Source organism: Dasypus novemcinctus, chromosome 8, assembly GCF_030445035.2.
Source record: "Dasypus novemcinctus isolate mDasNov1 chromosome 8, mDasNov1.1.hap2, whole genome shotgun sequence".
In the NCBI taxonomy this organism is placed as follows: Eukaryota; Metazoa; Chordata; class Mammalia; order Cingulata; family Dasypodidae; genus Dasypus; species Dasypus novemcinctus.
In genome coordinates this window covers 94,448,662-94,470,774 of record NC_080680.1, presented here as the reverse complement: position 1 = coordinate 94,470,774, position 22,113 = coordinate 94,448,662, and the positions used below count along the sequence as shown (strand labels likewise).

Here is a 22,113-nt window from a genome sequence, read left to right as displayed (position 1 = left end):
ACATTAAAAAATATGAGAGGTTCCCATATATATCCCACACCCCCTTCCTTCTCCCACATCAGCTATCTGGCTTTTAACTTCACCAATATCAAGCTTCATACTTCGTCTGTCTGCTAGTGGGCAGCAGGTGAAATCTCTTTTCCATTCTTTCAGCTTTTCTTGGCTCTCCCTTTTTGCTTTCCTTGGTAGCAAAATTGAAAATATTTCTTTTTGTTCACTGTCATCAATTCATACTTTCCATTCTCTCTTAGATCCCCTACAATCACAGTCTTCCTCCCCATTCCACCGAAACTGCTCTCATCATCATTATCAAGGTCTTTCTAAATCCATTGGTCATTCTGAGTCCTTCTTACTTGACCTGTCAGCAGCATTTGATTTAGATGTTCTTTACTTCTTAATTATCCGTCTTTCACTCATCTTTCATGGTATAATATACTCCAGGTTTTTCTTCTGTCACACTATTTATCCCTTCTCAATCTCCTTTTCTGATTTCTTCTCTTCTTCCCATAATTTTGGAGTTCCTCTGTGTTAATCACTGGACCCTTCTCTATCTACACTCACTCCTTTGTTAGCAAGATTAGTTTCATGTAGTCATCTCTTATCACTCAAAAAAATTTTTCTTTCTTAATTTCTTTCATGTAACTGTCTATTCAGCATCTTTATTTGGATGTTGATGAGACATCTCAAATTTAACATGCCCCCAAATTTCTCCTTATTTCTTCCTCTACCCCCTAAAATGTTCTACCTACCTACCTTTGACTGTCTTCATTCATGGCATCTTCTAAAATAGAGGCTTAGGCCAAATATCTTTACTCTTTCCTTTCTCATACCCCATATCCAGTCTGTCAGGAAATTCTCTTTACTTTTAAAACATATCAAGAATCTGACCAGTTTTCCGCACCTAGACTTCTTACACTCTCATCTGAGTCATTTTTCATGTAGCTTATTGCAGTAATCTCTTCACTCATTTCCCTGTTTCTTTCTTTGCCCCTTTGTGATCTAATCTGAGCATAGCAGGCTGCAGTCAGATTATGTTATTCTTTGGCTTAAAACTATCTAACAGTATTTCACCCAGTAAAATCTAAAGTCCAGAAATAAAATACAGTGGCTTAAAAGGCCCTACCTGATCTGCTGCCTATTACAATAGAAATTAGTTCTTGTCTTTTTTATTCTTTGCTCTTTTTTACTTAGTCTTCTCTACACTTTCTTAGGACCTTTGCTTAGAACCTTTTCCTCTGCCTGGAATACTGTTATGCCACTTCTTTTTTTTTTTTTTTTTTAAACAAATCAATTTTACTGATACATATTAATAAAGCATATAGTACATCCAAAGTGTACAATCAGTGGTATTTGGTATAATCACATAGTTGTGTGCATTCATCATTTCAATCATTGTTAGAGCATTTTCATTATTTCTATAATAAAAAGCAAAGAAAGAAACAAAATTTATCACCTCTCAAATTCTCTGCTTCCCCTGTTGTACATAGCTTCTATTTCTGGCTATTGCTGCCCATTAATTTTTTAAATTAATTTTATTGACATAATTCATAAACCATATGATCTGTTCAAAGTATATAATCAGTGGTTTTTAGTATAATCACAATGTTACACATTGACTGCCACAAAAAAAATTTTAGAACAATTTCATTATTCCAAAAGAAAAACTCCACTCTCCTTTAGCAGTCACCACTCAATCCCTCTAGCTTTCCCAACAATACACAACCATTAATTTAACTTCATCTTTATAAATTGATTTATATTTATATTTTATATAAATGGAATTATGCAATATGTAGTACTTTGTGTCTGGTTTCTTTCAATTAGCATAATGTGGTTTTGTTTGTCTGATACTAACATCTTGTAGTATTAATATACTTTTGTTCATTTTAAAGAAAAAATGTCATATATTCAGTATTACCCATGTTCATATTTCACATGTGGTTTTACTCTGCTATACAGACCCATGTTACATTTTTTAGCCCTACTTTTAGTAGTATGCATGACCTAAACTACTGTAATATCCTTATATAATAAGGATTTAACTTATTTAATCTACTGTAAACTACTGTAATATCCTTATATAATAGTATATACTACTGTAATATCCTTATATAATACTGTATATTATACTACTGTAATATCCTTTAAACTACTGTAATATCTTTATATATTAGTACTGGTAGTTACAAACATTATGTTGTGCTTTCACCTTTTCTATTCATTTCCAAAGATTACCACACATTGGTTTTACCAATTCTGCATGAGTTAACCCTTAGCTTTCCATTATTTAATCTCAATTCTGTTTTCTGGGGACCCATATTCCAGTTAGTAACTCCATGAGATTACAAAATATATTTAGTTCATGATAGTGCAGTCATGTGCAGTATTTGTTCTTTTGTGTCTGACTTGCTTCACTCAACATTATATCCTCCAGGTTCATCCATGTTGTCATATGTTTTATGACATACGACATATACAGCTGCATAATTCATCATGTATACACCACAATTTGTTTATCCATTCATCAGTTGTTGGACACCACGATTATTTCCATCTTTTGTCAATTGTGAATAACGCTGCTGTGAACATCAATGTGCAGATGTCTGTTTGTGTTACTGTTCTCAGTTCTTCTGGGTATGTACTGAGTAGTGGTATTGCCAGGTCACGTGGCAAATCTATATTCAGCTTCTTTAGAAAGTGCCAGACAATTCTCCACAGTGGCTATACCATTCTATACTCCCACCAACAGTGACTTAGTGTTCTGTCTCTCCACATCCTCTTCAACACTTGTGGTTCTCTGCCTTTTTAATAGTGGCCATTCTGATAGGTATGAAATGATACCTCATTGTAGCTTTGATTTGCATTTCCCTAATCACTAGTGATGTTGAGCATTTTTTCATGTGTTTTTTTACCATTTGTATGTCTTTGGACAAATGTGTATTCTAGTCTTTTGCCTATTTTTTAATTGGGTTGTTTGTCTTTTTATTGTTGAGTTGTAGCATCTCTCTATATATCAGGTATATTAAAACTTTATTGGATATGTGATTCCAAATATTTTCCCCCGTTGATTGGACTGCCTTTTCACCCTTTTTGACGAAGTCCTTTGAGGTGCAAAAGTATTTAATTTTGAGGAGGTTCTCATTTCTTTTTTTTTTTTTCCTTATGCTTTTGGGTGTAAGATCCCAAAACCACCACCTTTAAGATGTGTCCCTACATTTGCTTCTAGTAGTTCAATGGTCCTGGCTTTTTTATTTTGATGTTTGATCCATTTTGAATTGCTTCTTGTATAAGGAGTGAGATAGGAGTCCTCTTTTATTCTTTTGGTTATGGATCTCCCAGCACCGTTGTTGAAAAAGATTTTTCCCATTAATACGGACTTGGTAAGTTTGCCGAAAACCAATTGGCCGTAGGTTGGGGTTTATTTCCGGATTCTGAATTCTTTTCCACTGATCTATATTTCTGTCTTTAGCCAGTACCATATTGTTTTGACCACTCTTGATTTGTAGTATGTTTCAAGGTCAGAGTGAAATTCGCCTGAGCCACATCCACTTCTCTTAATGTTATTTTAGTGAATATAAATTAAGTTCTCCAACCTTGCATTTCCCTTGAAGTTTTATGTAACCCACCGTTGGATTCAAAAACTGCATAGATTTATAGAAATTACTTCTGTTATTGGTTGTAGAATAATATATCTTTTCATGGAAAAAAAACTAAATGTATTTCATTTTAATTCCATTCAATTTTTAAAAATAGTCTAATATATTGTTCTTCTGCCTTTATTTTATTTTTATGAATTAAAAAAAAAAAAAGAACTTTCCAAGATAGAGTAGCCAAAAACCTATGCATACCTGATACTGTATATATGGCCTGATATACTAGTCTAGACTCTTCTGTTGGTGTTAGAAGCTAAACATAGCCTGAGTTGTCAATATTTGTAAAAAGCAGAAGTGTACATGTGAAAGTTGGAAAGTTCAGGGAATTCCTGAGAATAATCTTTCATTTTTCTTGTTATTTGGATGAATCTCTTTTTTGTTCTGTGGAGGAGTTAGGGGTGGGGGGATAGAGTGTGAAGAATTGGAGTTTCTTTTTCCATTCAGTATTTTCTTTGAGTACTGTCAATCTCTCCCCTTGTAGCTTATTTTAAACAATTTTTTAAATTCTGTCGTTTACATCCATGGCATCAAAAACTAAGAGCAGTGTATGGATGGAACTATATTGCTTGCAGTTGCAGACTCTGTCTTCCTTGGGACAGATGTTGTTCATCTATATGCCCCATGGGATCTAAACCCTCTCAACTAGAAGCAGAGTAAGCATCACCATACCAAAATTCTCAAAATTGGGGAATGAACAATAGACTAAAGTAAGTAGACCTAATATAGACTTGTTGTTATTCTTGGAATGGAAAAAACTTTTATCACTGATGTGGAGGCAGTGGCCACCAGAGTTTCTGAGGGGAAGGAGAGGGAACACTATGTGTAATATGAGGATGTTTTTGGGACATTGGAATTGTCCTGCATGATGTTGCAGTAATGGACCCTGGCCGTTATATATTTTATCATAACTTACAAAATAGCGCAGGACAATGTAAACTATAATGTAAACTGTAATCCTTGGTAAATGGTTAGTTGGAATACTTCAATATGTGTTCATCAGTTGTAACAAAGGTACTGCACTAATGAAGGATATTGTTAATGTGGGGAAGTGTGGGAGGGGGAGGGAGTGAGGCATATGGGAATCCCCTATATTTTTAATTAACATTTATGTAATCTAAAGTTTTTTTAAAGTAAAAAAATTTTTTAATGTAAAAGTAATAGCTGCTACCACTAATTGAGGATCTATTGTGGATATCACCCTACTACTTTTACTAGGTAAAAGACCTTTTACTGTCTTATGTTATTTTCACAGTAACCCAATGAAGATGCTATTCTCATTTTATAGATGAAGAAACAAATCTAAAGATGTCAAACAGTAGAATTTGTGGGATGTTGTGGTAGAGAAGATTCATAGTTAAGCCTTCTAAGAGTCTCAGCCAGGGCCCTTTCCACAGAAACATATTACTTTTCTTTCTTTTTTGGTAAGAATACTTTTTGGATTTACTTAAAACAAATTAAGGATAATTTTAAAATTTAACCCCTTTTCGGGTCTCATTAGTCTGAAAAGGAAAAACTGTTAAGAAGCATAATTTAAAAATAGACAATATTGAGTCTTTCCATTTATTGCCATCATAATGGGAAAATGATTATAGAAAAAAATTTTTTAGAATTATGTGTTTAAAATGGATACTTTTCTTTTAACTGAAATTATCTGGTAACTCATTAAATTCTATTTAGCCTGGAAGCATTTAATTCCTTCTGCGGGATTGTTATATTAAGATAGCACCATATTAGAGAAGAATCTCTTTAAAATTGGTGATAAAAGAAAAATTGCTTCCTTTGATTTAAATTTTCAGATAAAGTTATTTTATAAATAATGACGCTGCTGTCTGAAAGACTTAAGTAATGTCATCGTCAAGGTCACGTAGACAAGTCATTAGTATAACCTAAGCTAGAATCCTGGGCCTTTTCTCCTAATATTACTGTGTGTGTATGCATTATTTGTGTTTGCATGCACATGCTTAACAGTACTTCTTAAGATTAAAAGTATCAAAATACCTTTTACACTTTACACTGCTCTTCCACTTCTAAATCAGGAGGCACAATAATACCAGATTATTCCACTATTGCTGATGTTAAGGTGATCACTTGTTTAAGGCTGCATCTTTCCACTGGATTTCTTATTTGTTGGAGGTAGAATATTCTTTTTGCAGCAAAATTAGCAAATAATCTTTTGGAGCTGATGCTTTGACTAATTCAAAATATCCTTTTATTCAATAACCTTTTAATTAATGGTTTAGCATCCATTGATGATCTTGCCTGAATCAGTTGTAATTTAACATTACAGGGTTTTATTTTCTTACATGTTTAGATTTCTTTTATAATGAAATCTTAATTATAATAACATTAATATACTTATTTACTTTATTCTATGTCATCAAAAATTCAAAATAGCAGTATGACAGTAATAATAAAACTATTGAGTGAAGCACATAGCATTTTTTTTTTTTTTTTAAAGATTTATTTATTTATTTAATTTCCCCCCCTCCCCTGGTTGTCTGTTCTTGGTGTCTATTTGCTGCGTCTTGTTTCTTTGTCCGCTTCTGTTGTCGTCTGCGGCAGGGGAAGTGTGGGCGGCGCCATTCCTGGGCAGGCTGCTCTTTCTTTTCACGCTGGGCGGCTCTCCTCACGGGCACACTCCTTGTGCGTGGGGCTCCCCTACGCGGGGGACACCCTTGCGTGGCACGGCACTCCTTGCGCGCATCAGCGCTGCGCATGGCCAGCTCCACACAGGTCAAGGAGGCCCGGGGTTTGAACCGCGGACCTCCCATATGGTAGACGGACGCCCTAACCACTGGGCCAAAGTCCGTTTCCCCCATAGCTTCTTTTTGTACCTTGACCAAGTTCCTTTTGAGATTATAAAATTGGTAATGTGTTCAAAATTTACTTGGACCATTACTTCTTCATTGTAGTTAGCATTTTGACTTATAGTTAGGTTCATATGTTTCCATTTATTTTCAATTTGGGGACTTAGGGTTTTATTCCCCCATTTTTGACTTAACTTATTTTTTATATATGTAAATTTTGACATGGTACAAAAATTAAAATTATGTATTAAAGTAGATGCCAAACTCTGATTTCCATTCTTATCTCACTACCACCTTACTTCCTTATTATTATTGGTTTTTGGTTTATCTTTCCAGTGTTTCTTTTTGTGAAAATAAAACATTTCTCTGTATTTTCACCCCTTTTTATACAGAGATCAGCATTCTATATGTACTGTTCTGTACCTCCTTTTTGTTTCTTTTTTAAAACGTGGAAAGCTAGTGTTCATACACTTAGCTTCATCAGCTCCCCTTTATTTATTTTTTGTACTTAGCTTTTGAAATTTAATATACCCAGGGGATCATTCCATATCAGTATATAGAGATCTTCCTCATTCTGTTTTGTTTTGTTTTTTTTACCCCCACCCCCTCCGCCCGTGACTTTTTTGTATGCTGTCTGCTCTGTGTCCATTCGCTGTGCATTCTTCTGTGTATATATTTTTTATTTCCCCTTCCCCCTTGCGGCTTGCTTGCTGGCTGCTCTCTGTGTCCATTCACTGCGTACTCCTCTGTGTTCTTGCTTGTCTCCCTCTTTTGTTGCGTTACCTTGCTGAGTCGGCTCTCGGCGGTGCTTGCTGGCTGGGCAGGGCAGCGCCTCTGTGGGCGAGGCCCCAGGATGAGAATCCAGGGCCTCCCGTATGGTAGATGGGAGCCCAGCTGATTAAGCCACAGCCTCTTCCCCTCATTCTATTTTTAATGGATACATAGTACTTAATTGTTTGGATGAATCATGGAATTCAGTCAGACTTCTTTTTTTTACACATTTTTTATTAAAGTTAATAGATCACAAAGAATGTTATGTTATTAAACATTAAAAAAAAACATAAAAAACATGAGGTTCCTATATACCCTGCTCCCCACCCCCACCCCCCATCATTTTTGTAAATTATATTTTTTTGGAGATATATACATCACACAAAAAAATGTTACATTAAAAAATATAAGAGGTTCTCGTATACCCCCCATCCCCCCACCCCACTCCTTCCACACCAACAACCTCCTCCATCATTGTGGCACACTCATCGCACTTGGTGAATACATTTTGGGGCACTGCTGCACTACACAGATAATAGTTTACCCTGTAGTTGACACTTTCTCCCAGTACATTCATTAGGTTAAGGCAGGATATATAAAGTCCAGCATCTGACCCTGCAATATCATTTAGGACAACTCAAAGTCCCCAAAATGCCCCCACATCACATCTCTTCTTCCCTCTCCCTGCCCTCAGCAACTACTGTGGTTACTTACTCCACCTCAAGGCTACAATTTCTTCTATGACTAGTCACAGTAGTTCTATAGTAGAATATCAGTAAGTCCACTCTAATCCATATTTTATTCCTCTATTCTGTGGACCTGGGATGGTGATGTCCTCTCCACATCTAGATCAAGAGTGGGCTTAGATTCCATGTGGACAATGGATGCAATTCATCTGTTTGTAGTTGTAGGCACTCTTGATTCCCTAGTGTGGTGGTTGACCATCTTCACCTCCCTGTTAGCTGACCTGGGTAAGTTCAAGGAACCAGAGAGTAGGAGTTGCAACTCTGCTGAGGCTCAGGGTCCAGCTGGCACATGGGCAATTCAGAGACTCAAGTCCCCTGAGTATGCACCATCCCTAGTGCCAACCACAGGTTCAGTAAAAGTGGCAAGAGGCACATGTAGGAAGGTCACATCTGAGTCCAGCTCCATCACAGTCAGGAGCACAGATTCCAAGTTTGAGCACAAATTCCAAATTCGGACCCTCTGACTTGGCACAGAACTCCAAATCCACAGCCAGACCTCTATTGATGGACGTTTTGATTTTTTCCAGTCTTTTGCTATCAAATAATGCTGCAACATAGAACCTTGTGCAAGTTTGTTACATTTTATAAAAGTCCCTGTTTTGTACCTAGCAGTGCTATTGTATGGGTATGATAGTGTTTGAAAGGGAAAGTAAGGTCATGTATATTACTAGAAGGAAAGCTAAAACCTAACATGGGACTGTATAAGATAGTAAAACTATGTAAAACACAAATATAAGTGATATTGCATGAATAAGACTGGTTTTACAAAATATAACTATAAGTATACTAGAGAGAAGGAAACAATAGCATATGGCAGGGAAGCATAGAGAGATTGAGAGGTGATGAGTTTTGGGGTTTTTTTTGTTTACTATTATTGAAATAATGAAAGTGCTCTCAGAATGATTGAAGTATTAATGCACATATATGTGATTACACCAGATACCATTGATTGTACACTTTGGATGGATTTATGCTTTATTAATATGTGTCAATAAAATTGAGTTGTTAAAAATAAGGTTATTTTTTATTTAAAAAGTGCAATCTTAGGGTAGTTCTGTTAGTGGAATCACTGGGACACATGGTAAATAAAATGTAATTTTGTTATATTTGCCAAATCTCCCTCCTTAAAGGTATTAACCATAGAGTTTATCAGTATATGTGAGGATATATGCCTCCTTAGGCTTTCCAAAAGAGTGTGTTGTCAAACTTAATCTGATAGATGGGACAGTGGTATTTTGGAAAGTTTTAGTTTATCCTCTAATAAATGAGAATGTTAAGCATTTTTTCATATGTTTAAGGGTCTCTTTTTTTTCTTTTCCTGTAACTTGTATATTCGTGTCTTTTGTCCATTTTTCTCTTCAGTTTTTAGGAGCTCTTTATATATTCAAGAGAGTAACCCTTTGCGATAAGTTGCAAAGATTGTCTCCCTGTTTGTCTTTTGACTTAAATTAAGGTGGGTTTTGTTGTTGTTTTTATGTACTTAAATTTATCGATTTGTTCTTCTGAAAAACTTGAATTCCACTACTCTCATGTCATAAAGGAAGGAATTTGCACATTTTCTTCTAGTACTTATATGGTTTCATTTTAATACATTTATAACTCTGATTCATTTGTATTTTATTCTGAGTATTTCATAGGTATTTTATCCTAGTTTATCAGAGTTGCTGTCACAAATACCATATAATGGGTTGGCTTAACAGCAGGAATTTTTTGGCTTATGGTTTTGAGGCTAGAAGTCCAAAATCAAGATATCAGCAAGGCTTGCTTACTCCTGGAGTCTGTATTGTTCTGGTACTGGTTACAGGCAATCATTGGAGTTCCTTGGTTTACATTTCTCTTGGCCTCTGTCCTATGACAGTGTCCCCTCCTTTAATTGGCTCTTCTGGTTTCCAGTGTGTTCTGTCTTCCTGTGTAGCCTTCTCCAACCTCTAACTTCCAGTTCCTTCCCTTAAAAGGCCTTCAGTAATCTGAATTAACACCTACCTTCATTCAGTTGGACCACACCTTACTAAAAATAACATCTTCAAGAGATGTCCTATTTACAATGAGTTGACACCCACAGGAATGTAGATAAAGTTTAAAAACCTATCTGTGTTGGGGTACATGATTGAATTTACCCATTTACTCTGGTATATAGTGTAAAGTATGGATCTGATGTAATCTTTTTCCAAATGACCATCCACTCATCCCAATACCATTTATTGAAAAGTCTAACTTTTTCCTCAATGATTTGAATTTTCTCCATTATCATTTTCCAGATTTTCAAGTGTATTTGGACTTCTTTCAGTTTTCATATTTTGTTTCATTTGTATTTACATTTCTTATATGCCAGTATCACACTCTTTTACTTACGTAGAGTGTAGAATATGTTTTAGTATTTGGTAGGGCTGCCCTCCCTCCCAAATTGCTCCTTTTTTTGTGAGTTTTCCTGGTATTTTTTTGTTGCTGTTGTTTTAAGGGAAGTTGTGGGTTTACATAAAAATCATGCGTAAAATACATTGTCCCATGTGCCACCCTATTATTACTATCTTGGTGTGGAACTTTGTTAAAATTGTTGAAAGCACATTTTTATAATTGTACTATTAACTACAGTCAATGGTTTAACTTAGAGTTCATTGCTCACGTAGTGCAGGTCTGTGAATTTTTACAATGTTTATTCTAGTAACATATACAACCTAAAATTTCCCCTTTTAATCACATTTAAGTATATAATTCAGTGCTGTTAGTTATATTCACAATGTTGTGCTACTGTCACCACTGTCCATTACCAAAACTTTTCTATCATACCAAATAGAAATGTTGTACATTTTAAGCCTTAACTCCTTATTCCCTACCCCCACCTTACCCCCTGGTAACCTGTATTCTAAATTCTGATTCTATGAGTTTGCTTATTCTAATTATTTCATGTCATTGGGATCATACAATATTTGTCCTTTTGTGTCTGGCTTATTTCGTTCAACTTGATACCTTTAGAGTTCATCCACGTTTTTGCATGTGTCCTTTTTAGGGCTGAATAATATTCCCTTACATGTATATACCACATTTTGTTTACCTGTTCATCAGTTGATGGACACATTTGTTACTTTCCTCTTTTAGCAATCGTTAATGTTGCCGCTTTGAACATCGGTGTACAAAAGCTGCTCAAGTCCCTGCTTTCAGTTCTTTTGGGTGTATATCTAGAGGTGGGATTGCCAGGTCATATGGTAATTTTACACTTAACTTTCTGAGGAACTGCCAAACTGTCTCCCGCAGTGACTACGCCATTTTACGTTCTCATCAGCAATGAATAAGTGTTCTTCTTTCTCTGCATCCTCTCCAACATTTATTTTCCATTTTTTTAAGTAGCCATTATAATGGATATTTAGTTTTTATATAAACTTTAGATTCAACTTTTCTAGCTCTGGAAAAAATATTTGCATATTTATTGGGGAGAATTAACACCTTTGTGATGCTGAGTGATCATATCTATGAACATGGAATATCCATTTATTCAAGTCTAGTCATTTCTTAAAACGTTTTGTAACAGAAAATTTCAAACATTCACAGAAATAAAAAGAATAGAATAATGAATTCTGATATACTATTTCCCATCTTCTGCAGGTAACACTTTTCATAGCCATAGTTCTTGATTCACAACCTGGCTCCTGTGATTTTGTTTTTATCTTACTTTAACACAGGTAGTATTACTCCAGTCACTGTTATTCGCAAAGAGGTTCTTTTTAGGTGAACCACATTATTGCATTTTTTATAGCCTCTAAGTGTGATTTCTAAAGATAAAGAGCTATTGCTGATCTTTGAATAGTTTCAGATAGCAATTAAATAATACTTCTGAGAGCAATTTATAACAAAACAAAAAATTTTAAATGCTGTGCTCTATCAAAGTATAATTTTTAAATTAAAATTAATAGTTATTACAAATATACAATGAACAAGTGTCATATATTTTAATTCAACTCTTTAATTAATGAGAGAACCTGTAAGATTTTTTTAAAAAAGTTATTTATTTATTTCTTCCCTCCCCCGTTGTCTGTTCTCTGTGTCTGTTTGCTGTGTCTTCTTTGTCCACTTCTGTTGTTGTCAGTGGCAGGGGAATCTGTGTTTCTTTTTGTTGCGTCATCTTGTTTTGTCAACTCTCTGTGTGTGCAGTTTCTTTCGTGCCGGGCGGCTCTCCTTACGGGGCGCACTCCTTGCGCATGGGGCTCCCCTACGCGGGGGACACCCCTGCGTGGCAGGGCACTCCTTACGCACATCAGCACTGGGCATGGGCCAGCTCCACATGGATCAAGGAGGCCCGGGGTTTGAACTGTGGACCTCCTATGTGGTAGACAGACCCCCTAACCACTGGGCCAAGTCCGCCGCCCTGTAAGATATTAAAATTGGTTCTAAGTATTTGAGGAACTTGGATTTACATAGTCCCTTTTTTATTAAAAAAAATGTTAGAATAAGGTTTCTAGGTTAGATCAAAACTTGTTCTAAAGGTAACTTGGGTTATCTTTTCTGTTGGACAGAAATCATTTGCATATCTACTGGACAAAAATCTATAGGTTAACATAACTTTACAGAGTCTTAGTCCTTAACTAAGAAATAGTTAAGTAAAAAATGGTTTATTCATCTCAAAAATTAAATAATCTTTGGTGAATCTGTTAAATCAAAGTTGATAGACTGTAGCCAAAAGGCCAAATGCGGCCTGCCACCTGTTTTTGTAACTAAAGCTTTATTGGAACACATCCACATGCATTTATTTAGTTATTGTCTGTGAGCCCTATCCAGACATTTATTTAGTTATTGTCTGTGGATCCTTTTGAACTACAGTGGCATGGTTGAGTTGTTGCCACAGAGATTACTAGCCATCAAAGCCTAAAATATTTCCTACTTGGCCCTTTACAGAAAAGCTTGCCAACTCTATATTAACCAATGCTTCAAGGTGATGTTGAAAGGGTATGTCGCCACTAGCTTGGCCTTACTTCCAGGTTTGGAATAATTTTTCTTAAGAATCCAGTTGAACAGTGAACAGTTGAATATTTGCTTAATATTTCTGGACCTTATGAAACTCTTAAGATTATTTCTGGACCTTATGAAACCCTCTCCCATTCTGTCTTTTCACTTTGTGCTCATATTTCTTTTCTCTTTGTAGCATATGAAACTAACCTCCTTTCCAGTTTTCTCTGTACCTTTTCCTATAGTTCTTCCTTTTCCTCCTCCTCTATGTCACTCTACTTTTTTCTCTTGCCTCTTAAATTGGCTGTGAGGTATTAATGTATTTAAAATATTTATTGTTCTGGTAAAATTTGATATTCCCTGTTAAGTTTTAATTGAGGTTATTTTAACCTTTTAGGTGCTTGCCTCAAAATAAAAAGAAAATACAAGCCAGTTTAAGTTACCAAAATTGTTTGGTTTCTTTTTTTAATCTCTTCTCTGCCACGCCTCTTTTCCCCACCCCACCAATGGGTTTTAGCTTTCAGTTGAAGAACAGTTTTCCTGTATTAGTTAAGATAAGAGTGGAAAATCCATATAAGTAATTTATGTTTTCGATATTTTTAAAATATTTTTTCAAGTGTGATTTTATATGAACCTTTGAAGGATACCTTCAAGCATCATGGAAGATAAAGAACATTTAGTGCATACTCACTAAGTGTTGGAAGATGGATATTTGGTGATTTAGTGTGAAGACCATAAATAAAACTGCAAAACTGGAGTCCTCCTACTAAATTCCCTACTCTCCTAAGGGTTTTAAAATGTAAACATTTGGTTTTCTGTGTAGAAAAGGTTAAATTTAGTGTAGATATTCAAAATAACACCTTTTTATTCTCACACGCTGTATACAATAAGAAATAGAGGTTAATTTTTTAAGTTAAGAATTTTACCTCGTAATTTTTCTTTTTTCATTCTCAAGATAAAGCAAAAGGAGAGAAAGAATAATACTGACACTTTATATGAAGTTGTGTGTTTGGAAAGTGAGTCAGAAAGAGAAAGGAGGAAAACTACAGCCAGTCCCTCAATTCGCCTGCCACAGTCTGGATCTCAGAGTTCAATGATACCTTCTCCTCCAGAAGATGACGAAGAGGAAGGTAAATTGTAGAAAGTTTAATTTGTATTTTGGGGTAGAGGACCATGCAAACTATCGTAATTTTGTCAGGGAATTCATAATGTGACATGGCATTTGGAATTCTTATAACAAGAGTCTTATGTGTGCAAGAGTTGTGGGGGATTAAAAAATGATTAACATTGGACCTTTCTCACGATACTTAAAATCAAATTGGAACATGAGAATTAAAATTAGTCCTTTTTTTGGTATCGGTCTAGTACTAGCCTTGTGTATTAACACAGATTTTAGAACAGATTTGACACAGCTTCAGCCTAAACAAATGTTCCCATCTCAGTAATTCATTTGATTGGGATAAGTTCACTTGCCAAAATATGGCTTCTACACATGATACTTTAAACAAGCATGTGTATTAACAATGTATTTATATATATAGCTTTAGATTTAATAGTATTGTGTTTTCACACTGATTATTATTAATGATCCAGTATTTTTTCTTCTCTCTCATTTTTTTCATGGCAATATCTATCTGTTGAACTATTCTGTCAGTCTGTCAGTGTCTTTAAGATTTAACATAATGATGTGAGGGAAGGATCACAGGAAAAGTGACTTTTCTAATTTATAATATAATCCCAGGACCTTGTGTTTTATATATATGTGGGTGTATATATATGTATATATATAAAATACATATATTATTAGAGAAGTTGCAAGCTTACAAAACAATCATGTGTAATGTGTGTAATTTCCATATATCACCCCTTCATCAATACCTTGCATTGTTGTGGAACATTTGTTACAGATTATGAAAGAACATCATCAGGCTGTTACCACTAACTATGGTCCATAACTTATTACATTTGGTATATTTTTTCCATTCAACACCCTGATATTATTAACACTATATATTAGTATTGTACAGTTGTTATTCATGAGACAGTGTTCTTATATTTGTACTGTTAACCACAGTTCATCATACACCACATGGTTCACTGTGTTGTACAGTTCCATGACTTGTACAACCTATCCAAAGTACACACTGTCACAGAGTTGTGCTATTTTGTCACAGAGTTGTGCTATCATCGCCTCAGTAAATACTTGAATGTTTTCCTTAGTTCAGAAGAATAAATCCCATCCCCCCTTAGTTTCACCCCTAAGCATTGATATAGTACTTTCTTTGATATTGATGCAAGAATATTAAAATATTGCTATTAACTCTAGTCCATAAGTCACATTAATTGTATTTTTCCCATACATCACCGTATTCTTCCCACCTTGGAAGAGTGATGTATTAATAGAACCTTGTCAACCTTGTCTTGTTCCTTATCTCATTGGGCAAACTTTCAGTCTTTCACCATTGAGTATAATGTTAGCTGTGGGTTTTTCATATATGTCCTTTTTCATGTTGAGAAAGTTTCTTCAATTCCTATCTTTTGGAGTGTTTTTATCAAGAAAGGATGTTCTATTTTGTCAGATGCCTTTCTGTGCCATTCAAGATGATTATGTGACTTTTCTTCTTCAGTTTATTAATGTGGTTACTTACTCTGGTTGATTTTCTTATGTTGAACCATCCTTGCATGCTTAGTAATACCAGACCTTATTTTTTAGTGAAGAAAGAAAAACTGATTATTTGAGTAGGTAGATAAGATTATTAGATAGATTATTTGGTTAGCTAGCTGATAAATTAGGGAGTCGCATATTGCTTGTGTTTTTGACATTCACAAGGAATATTCTGGAAATTCATAGAGCTGAATTTGATTTTTGTTTTGGGAAATGTAGAGGGGCTCATTAAGGATTCACTTTTGAGCTGAAGCTTTTATTTTATTTTATTTTTTTAAATAATTTTATTTTTTTTCCCAAATTCTACTCAATTTATTCATTTTTTAAAAGATATTACATTCAAAAAATATGAGGTCCCCATTCACCCCCACCGCCCCCACCCCACCACTCCCCCCACAGTAATACTCTCCCCCATCATCATGTCACATCCATTGCGACTGGTGAGTACATCTCCGGGCATCGCTGCACCCCATGTCCCGTGTTCCACACCATAGCCCACACTCTAAAAATATGGAACGCTTCACAAATTTGCGTGTCATCCTTGCGCAGGGGCCATGCTAATCTTCTCTGTATTGTTCCAATTTTAGTATATGTGCTGCCGAAGCGAGCACTGAGCTGAAGCTTTTAAGTGCAAGGAGAATTCAGCAGGCAGGAATGGGCTGCTCAGGTCATTTCTGGCGAAGAAATTGCATTAACAAAGTAGTGGAGGTGGCAGGAATCATTGCCTTGTTTAAAAGACATAAATATCCATGATTTTTTATACGTTCTTTTCAAGTTTAGAGCAAAGAATTCCCCTGTAGCTTCCATTTTTCCCTACAGCTTCCATTTCCCTGTAACTATTAAACTTAAGGTCCTTTATTAGTAATGTTCATGGCCAACAATTACTAGACGCTACATACATAATAGGGACTGAGCCAGGTATTTCATTTGTTATATACTTCTCACAACAATCATGAAAAATGGATTTATCATCATTGTTTTTGCTGCATATGAGAAAATCAAGTTTTCAGAAAAGTGAAGTAATTTGTCCTAGGACACATAGTTAGAACATGGCCAAGCAGGATTTGAATCCAGGTCTATGACTCAGGTAAAAGCTCTAGTCTGTCATCATCTCTGTACATTTAATTCACATAAATCGTTTTAAAGTATAAAGAAAGTGCATGTGTCATATTTGGAGAAGTCAGAGATGCAACTTTGTGTCCTCTGCAGAGGCAATTTGAGTCAGGTGTTAAAGGTGGGAATGGTGGAATTGATGACTCTGGGATCATACTTTGTTCCCTCTTGTTTGAGATTGTCCCTTGGGTACCTGGTGGTCTTAAGATTTCCAGGGAAGCAGATGTGGCTCAAGTGATAGAACTTCCTTCCACCTACTACATGGGAGGACCCAGGCCTTCTAGTGAAAAAGAAGAGAAAGCATGCCCGTGCAGCAAGCCAGTGCCTGCATAGTGAGCCAGTGCCCACGGGGCGAGCTGAGTGCCTTCACAGCAAGCCAAGTGCCCATGCGGTAAGCCAGTGCTTGCACAAGTGACTCATGCAGCAAAATGATGACACAACAAAAAAGAGAGACAAAGGAAAGAGTCAAGGTGAAGCGCAGCAGAAAGCAGGAACTGAGGTGGGTCAGCTAACAGGGAACCTCTCTCCTCATGACAAGTCCCCAAGATCAAATCCTGGTAAATCCTAGAGGAGGGAAAATGAGGGGACAAAAAGAGAAATAGAAATAGATACAGAAGATCACACAGCAAATGGATACAGACAGGAAAAAAATCAGCAGGGAGGGAGGAGGGGAATAAATAAATCTTAAAAAAAACATTCCAGTTTCCTTTCCAAGTCAATACTAGTTAAGCTGGCAGACTGGGTAATGTTTATGTAACTCTACTGCCTTAAATTCAATAATAAAAAGAACCCAAAATTGAGAAAGACACCTATTTGTAATGATACCAGAGAATGCTCAAATCTCCATGCTAAAGATTTTATAGAGTATCTACCGATTACAAAGAAATGTGAATGCAACTAAAGGATAATATCAGAATGACATATCCTTCCTCCAATCTGTGATAGGCGTTGGGGAATGAACCTGGGACCTCAAACATGGCAAAGCAAGCACTTAGCCAATGAATTGCTCCTATGCTCCCACTCTACCAGACAGATTTTTTTTTTCAGTGCCCAGCTTGGGGATTAAACCCAGAACCTCCTAAGTGGGAAGCTATGCTTGAGCCACATCTGTTCCCCCCAGGCATAGATTTTTAAATTTGAGGTTCAGAAGACCTCTCTAAAACAGACCTTAAGTAGAGAAAGATAAGGACTGGGGGCAATAGGAAATCTGAAATGCTAGGACACAACTCTCTAAAGGAAGAGGGTGTGTCTATTATTGTCCCATATTGTTTCCTGTTGTATAGCACAATACCTAATAGGCATTCAGTAAATATCAGTAGAATGGGTAACCCTCCTAGGGACCATTTCCCTAGTGAAGAGCTAATGACAGGAAAATTTGGACTTGAAGGAGAGACTGTGCAACCATATCATTCTTTTTTTTTTTAAGATTTGATTATTTTTATGCCCACTTACCTCATTGTTAGTGCTCTGTCAACTCTGTCTGATTGTCTTCTTTTTTAGGAGGCACCGGGAGCCAAACTCAGGACCTCCCATGAGGGAGGGAGGTGCCCAATCACTTGAGCCACCTCCGCTCCCTGCTTGTTGTGTGTCTCATTGTATTTCCTCATTGCATCATCTTGTTGCACCAGGTTGTTGTGTCAGCTCACTGTGCCAGCCCATCGCATCAGCTCGCTATCTTGCTCATCTTCTCTAGGAGCCACTAGAAACCGAATCCAGGACCTCTCGTGTGGTAGGCAGGTGCCCAGCTACTTGAGCCACATCTACTTACCCATGCCATCTTCTAATATTACACCAGAAAGCGGTCTCATTGTGATCTATTTGCTCTCTAGGAAGAAATGGCTTTAATCCTAAAGAGAGGCTTCTTCCTGTAGGACATTTGTTGCCCAAAGGGCAGAAAAGCAGCAGTTATAAAGGGAAGGTGTTCAGAAACAACATTCTAAAACTGAGACTGCCCTCCTACTACCCAAATCTACTTTTGCCTTAAGGAGATGGGGTTTTAACCACAGACTTCAAACTACTATCCAGATTTGTTGAAAGCATGAAAACAGTAAAAGGGAATTTTATAAGATAGATTTTCCTAATCTTTTTGAAGGAATTGCCATCCTGTGTAAACTGTAGTACAATTTTCTATAGCTTACTTCCCCCCCACCCCAAAGAGTTGTATGCAAAATATTAATATTTTCATAAGAAGAGAATTACTCGAGTTTTAGAAACTAGTGCCAGTTCTGACAAGATAATGAAGTTGGGGAAATTGCCTTTGAGTCTTTCTGGTCTTTATTCCTTCAAACACAAAGGATTCCTCACTTAGATTTAGTTCATCCTCTTCCCTATCTCAATATCAAAATAATGTCTAAGACATTATAACATGAAAAAGTTTAATAAGTATCATGGATTTCTTAGCCTTTAAAATCTGTGCTGTCATATGGTTGTTATCTCCAGTAGGGAAGCAAATTCATGATCATCAGAGGTGTAAAGATTCAAACTTATTTTAGGCAAATTAAGCCAAAATATCAAAAACAGGATCAAGAAACAATATTGGTGAGGTCACATGAAAGCAGGTACTCATCTTTGCAACTGGTGGAAATGTGAATTGGTAAAACCCTTTTGAAATAGAGTTTGTCAGTATGTTTCACAAACCTTAAAATTATGGTTTTTTATTGTTTTTTTTTTTTAAATTTACCTAGGAAATCCACTTCTGGGCATATTCCCATGGGAAATGATGAGATATTCACTACAAGGATGTCATCATTCCCATACTATTTGTCACAAAAACTTGAAAACTCCCTACCTGTCCAACAAAAGAGGATTCATTAAGAAGATATATTAGTCCTTCTTTTTTCCCCCAATTTCTTATGCTTTTTAATTCCTCTCACATCCCTTTATCTATGCCACTGTCTGTATAATAATCTTCAAATTCTTCTTTGAATTCACTGTTCTTTAACTATTTGAATTAAGTTTGAAGTGATTAATTTCAGTCCTTTTAAAAATCTTTGTGCAATTATAAATTAATATATGCCTTTATAGAAAATATACAAAGTCATAAAATATAAAGAACAGGGAAAAAATCAGTCACAACTTGATAACTCCAAAGCTGTAATTGTTAATATCTTGATGTCATTCCTTCCAGACTTCCTATTTTTTAACCTAGATTTGGTCACAAAATAGATTTTACTTGTTATGTTTATTTTCCATGATATTTTGCCATATTTATATAAATATAAATGTCTCATGCAATTGCATTGTATATATGTAGCATACTTTTTTCAGCCATTTTCTGCTCTCCTGATGTCAAACACTTCAGTGGTTTGTAAATTTTTAAAACTTATTTATAAAATTGTTAAATATTTTCAGAATTAAGCTGTTTTCTTTGGAAAAGGAGGAAGAACACAACATATTTCGAGTCTTATAATTTTATAATTAAATGGCTTTTTTAAAATTTACATAACATGGACCTATATGTAAAGCAGAAGAGACTTGGAGAGAGAACGACAATATTCCACTTAGTACCATTTTTATTTTCTTTGTATTTGTACCTGTATACCAAAAGAAATTATGACTTATGTTCCCACTCAATTCATTTTAATTTGATTCTCACATTCCCATGTCATTATTCGGGTTAGCATAGCTATCTCTGTTACCCTCTTTTTTGTGTGTTTTATTTATTAAAGATAATGATGAACCTCTCTTGAGTGGATCTGGTGATGTATCCAAAGAATGTGCAGAAAAAATTCTTGAAACATGGGGAGAACTGCTGTCAAAATGGTAAGTTTTAATAGAATAGTTCTCTTTTTCATGTGCAAATCTTATTTTATGTGTAGGGAATATTACCTAATGACAATACTCAATTTTGGAACCAATAATAGAGACCTAAGTCTGAGAAGTTCACACATTGTAGTCTGTTTTTAGTCAATTTTCAGAGTATCAGAAAGCATTACCCATGTGAGATCAAAGAAGTTCCCATTGCTAGAGAAAATATTTATTCAAACATGGAGTTCATGGGGGGAATAAATAATAAATGAGGTCATTTATATATTTTTTGTTTGTTTTTTAGTGCATTTTTTAATTCTTTTTTTTTTTTTTTTTAAGATACACAGATCACAAAAGAATGTTACATTAAAAAGTATAAGAGGTTCCCATATACTCCACACCCCTGCCCCTTACTCTTCCCACATCAGCAGCCTCTTTCACCATTGTGGCACATTCCTTGCATTTGGTGAATTCAATTTGGAGCACTGCTGCGCCACATGGATAATAGTTTGCATTGTAGTTTACACTCTGCCGCAGTCTATTCAGTGAGTTATGGCAGGGTATATAATGTCCAGCATCTCTCCTTGCAGTATCATTTAGGACAACCATAAGTCCCAGAAATACCCCCACATCACATCTCTTCTTCTCTCTCCCTGCCCTCAGCAACTACTGTGGCCATTGTCTCCACATCAGTGGTACAATTTCTTCCATTGCTGGAGTCACAATAGTTCTATAGAAGAATACCAGTAAGTCCATTCTAATCCATATTTTATTCCTCCATCCTGAAGACCCTAGGATGGTGATGTCCACTCTACCTCTATATCAAGAAGAGGCTTAGATCCCACATGGCTGTTGGATGCAATTCTCCTGCTGTCTGTTGTAGGCACTCTCGGTTCCCTGGAGTGGTGGTTGGTTGAATACATTAGGAACCGCTGACTGCCCACTCTTAAGACAAAGCAGAATGATGAGGATGTTTAAAGGGTGCTCATGCAATGCATAGGGCCACAGCCCAAACCCTAGGCAGGATGCTGTGACAAAACAGGGTGTCACAAATTACCTGCTCTACCATTTGCTTTTCTTAATGATAATTATAAAATTCAAGAATTTCCCATCAGCTCAGAAGAGAGCTTGGCAACAGTCTTATGAAGCACTGTACTATAGGCTATCTAGAAAGAATATGTTATGTTCAGGTATTTATTAATATAACCAAGACACTTTGTTAAGTCAAATTGGTGTGTAGTTTCCCTTCCTGTATATGTGATGAAAAATGCTAAGCTTAAAAGTGATCCAAACACATCTATTTCTGACTTTCTGAGGTTGTCATATGGCCTTTTCCTTTAGGGCTTGATTTTTCTCAGAATTTTTAACCATTGAAGCCTTTCACTCTATTCTTAATAAAACAGTGTCTCATCATTTTTGAAAAATTAGTTCATGCCCTTGAGGGATAGGATAATAAATGGGCATTATCACTCAATATTTGTATTTTATGTGAGGTTTTAACTGTGTATACAGTCCCATGTTACAGTTTTTAATTTTCCTTCTATTAATAGTAGTATACATGTCCCTAGACTTTCCTTTTGACCACTGTCATTCTCATCATATTGTAGCTCTGCTAGTCACAAACACCATGATGTGTTCTCACCATTTCCATTCAGTTCCAAAGATTTACAAAC

At 35.8% G+C, this 22,113-nt stretch overlaps 1 protein-coding gene and 1 non-coding gene across 10 annotated transcripts in view; one reads left to right on the top strand and one right to left on the bottom strand.

Annotated features, from left to right (window-relative positions):
- Positions 1-22,113, top strand: part of RABGAP1 (RAB GTPase activating protein 1) — a 206,333-nt gene that overhangs the window by 82,176 nt on the left and 102,044 nt on the right. For all 9 annotated transcript variants that reach the window (XR_002797731.3, XR_002797732.2, XM_071217011.1 and 6 more), the window contains 2 exons: positions 13,871-14,045; positions 20,362-20,455. Coding sequence is in view for 7 of the 9 variants with exons in the window: in XM_071217011.1 (XP_071073112.1) it covers positions 13,871-14,045; positions 20,362-20,455 (269 nt within the window). In the remaining 2 variants the exon portion in view is untranslated. The remainder of the gene's footprint in view (positions 1-13,870; positions 14,046-20,361; positions 20,456-22,113) is intronic.
- On the bottom strand, positions 16,085-16,191 carry LOC111765366 (U6 spliceosomal RNA). The gene has a single exon (XR_002797741.1). It is a non-coding gene; the product is annotated as a U6 spliceosomal RNA (small nuclear RNA).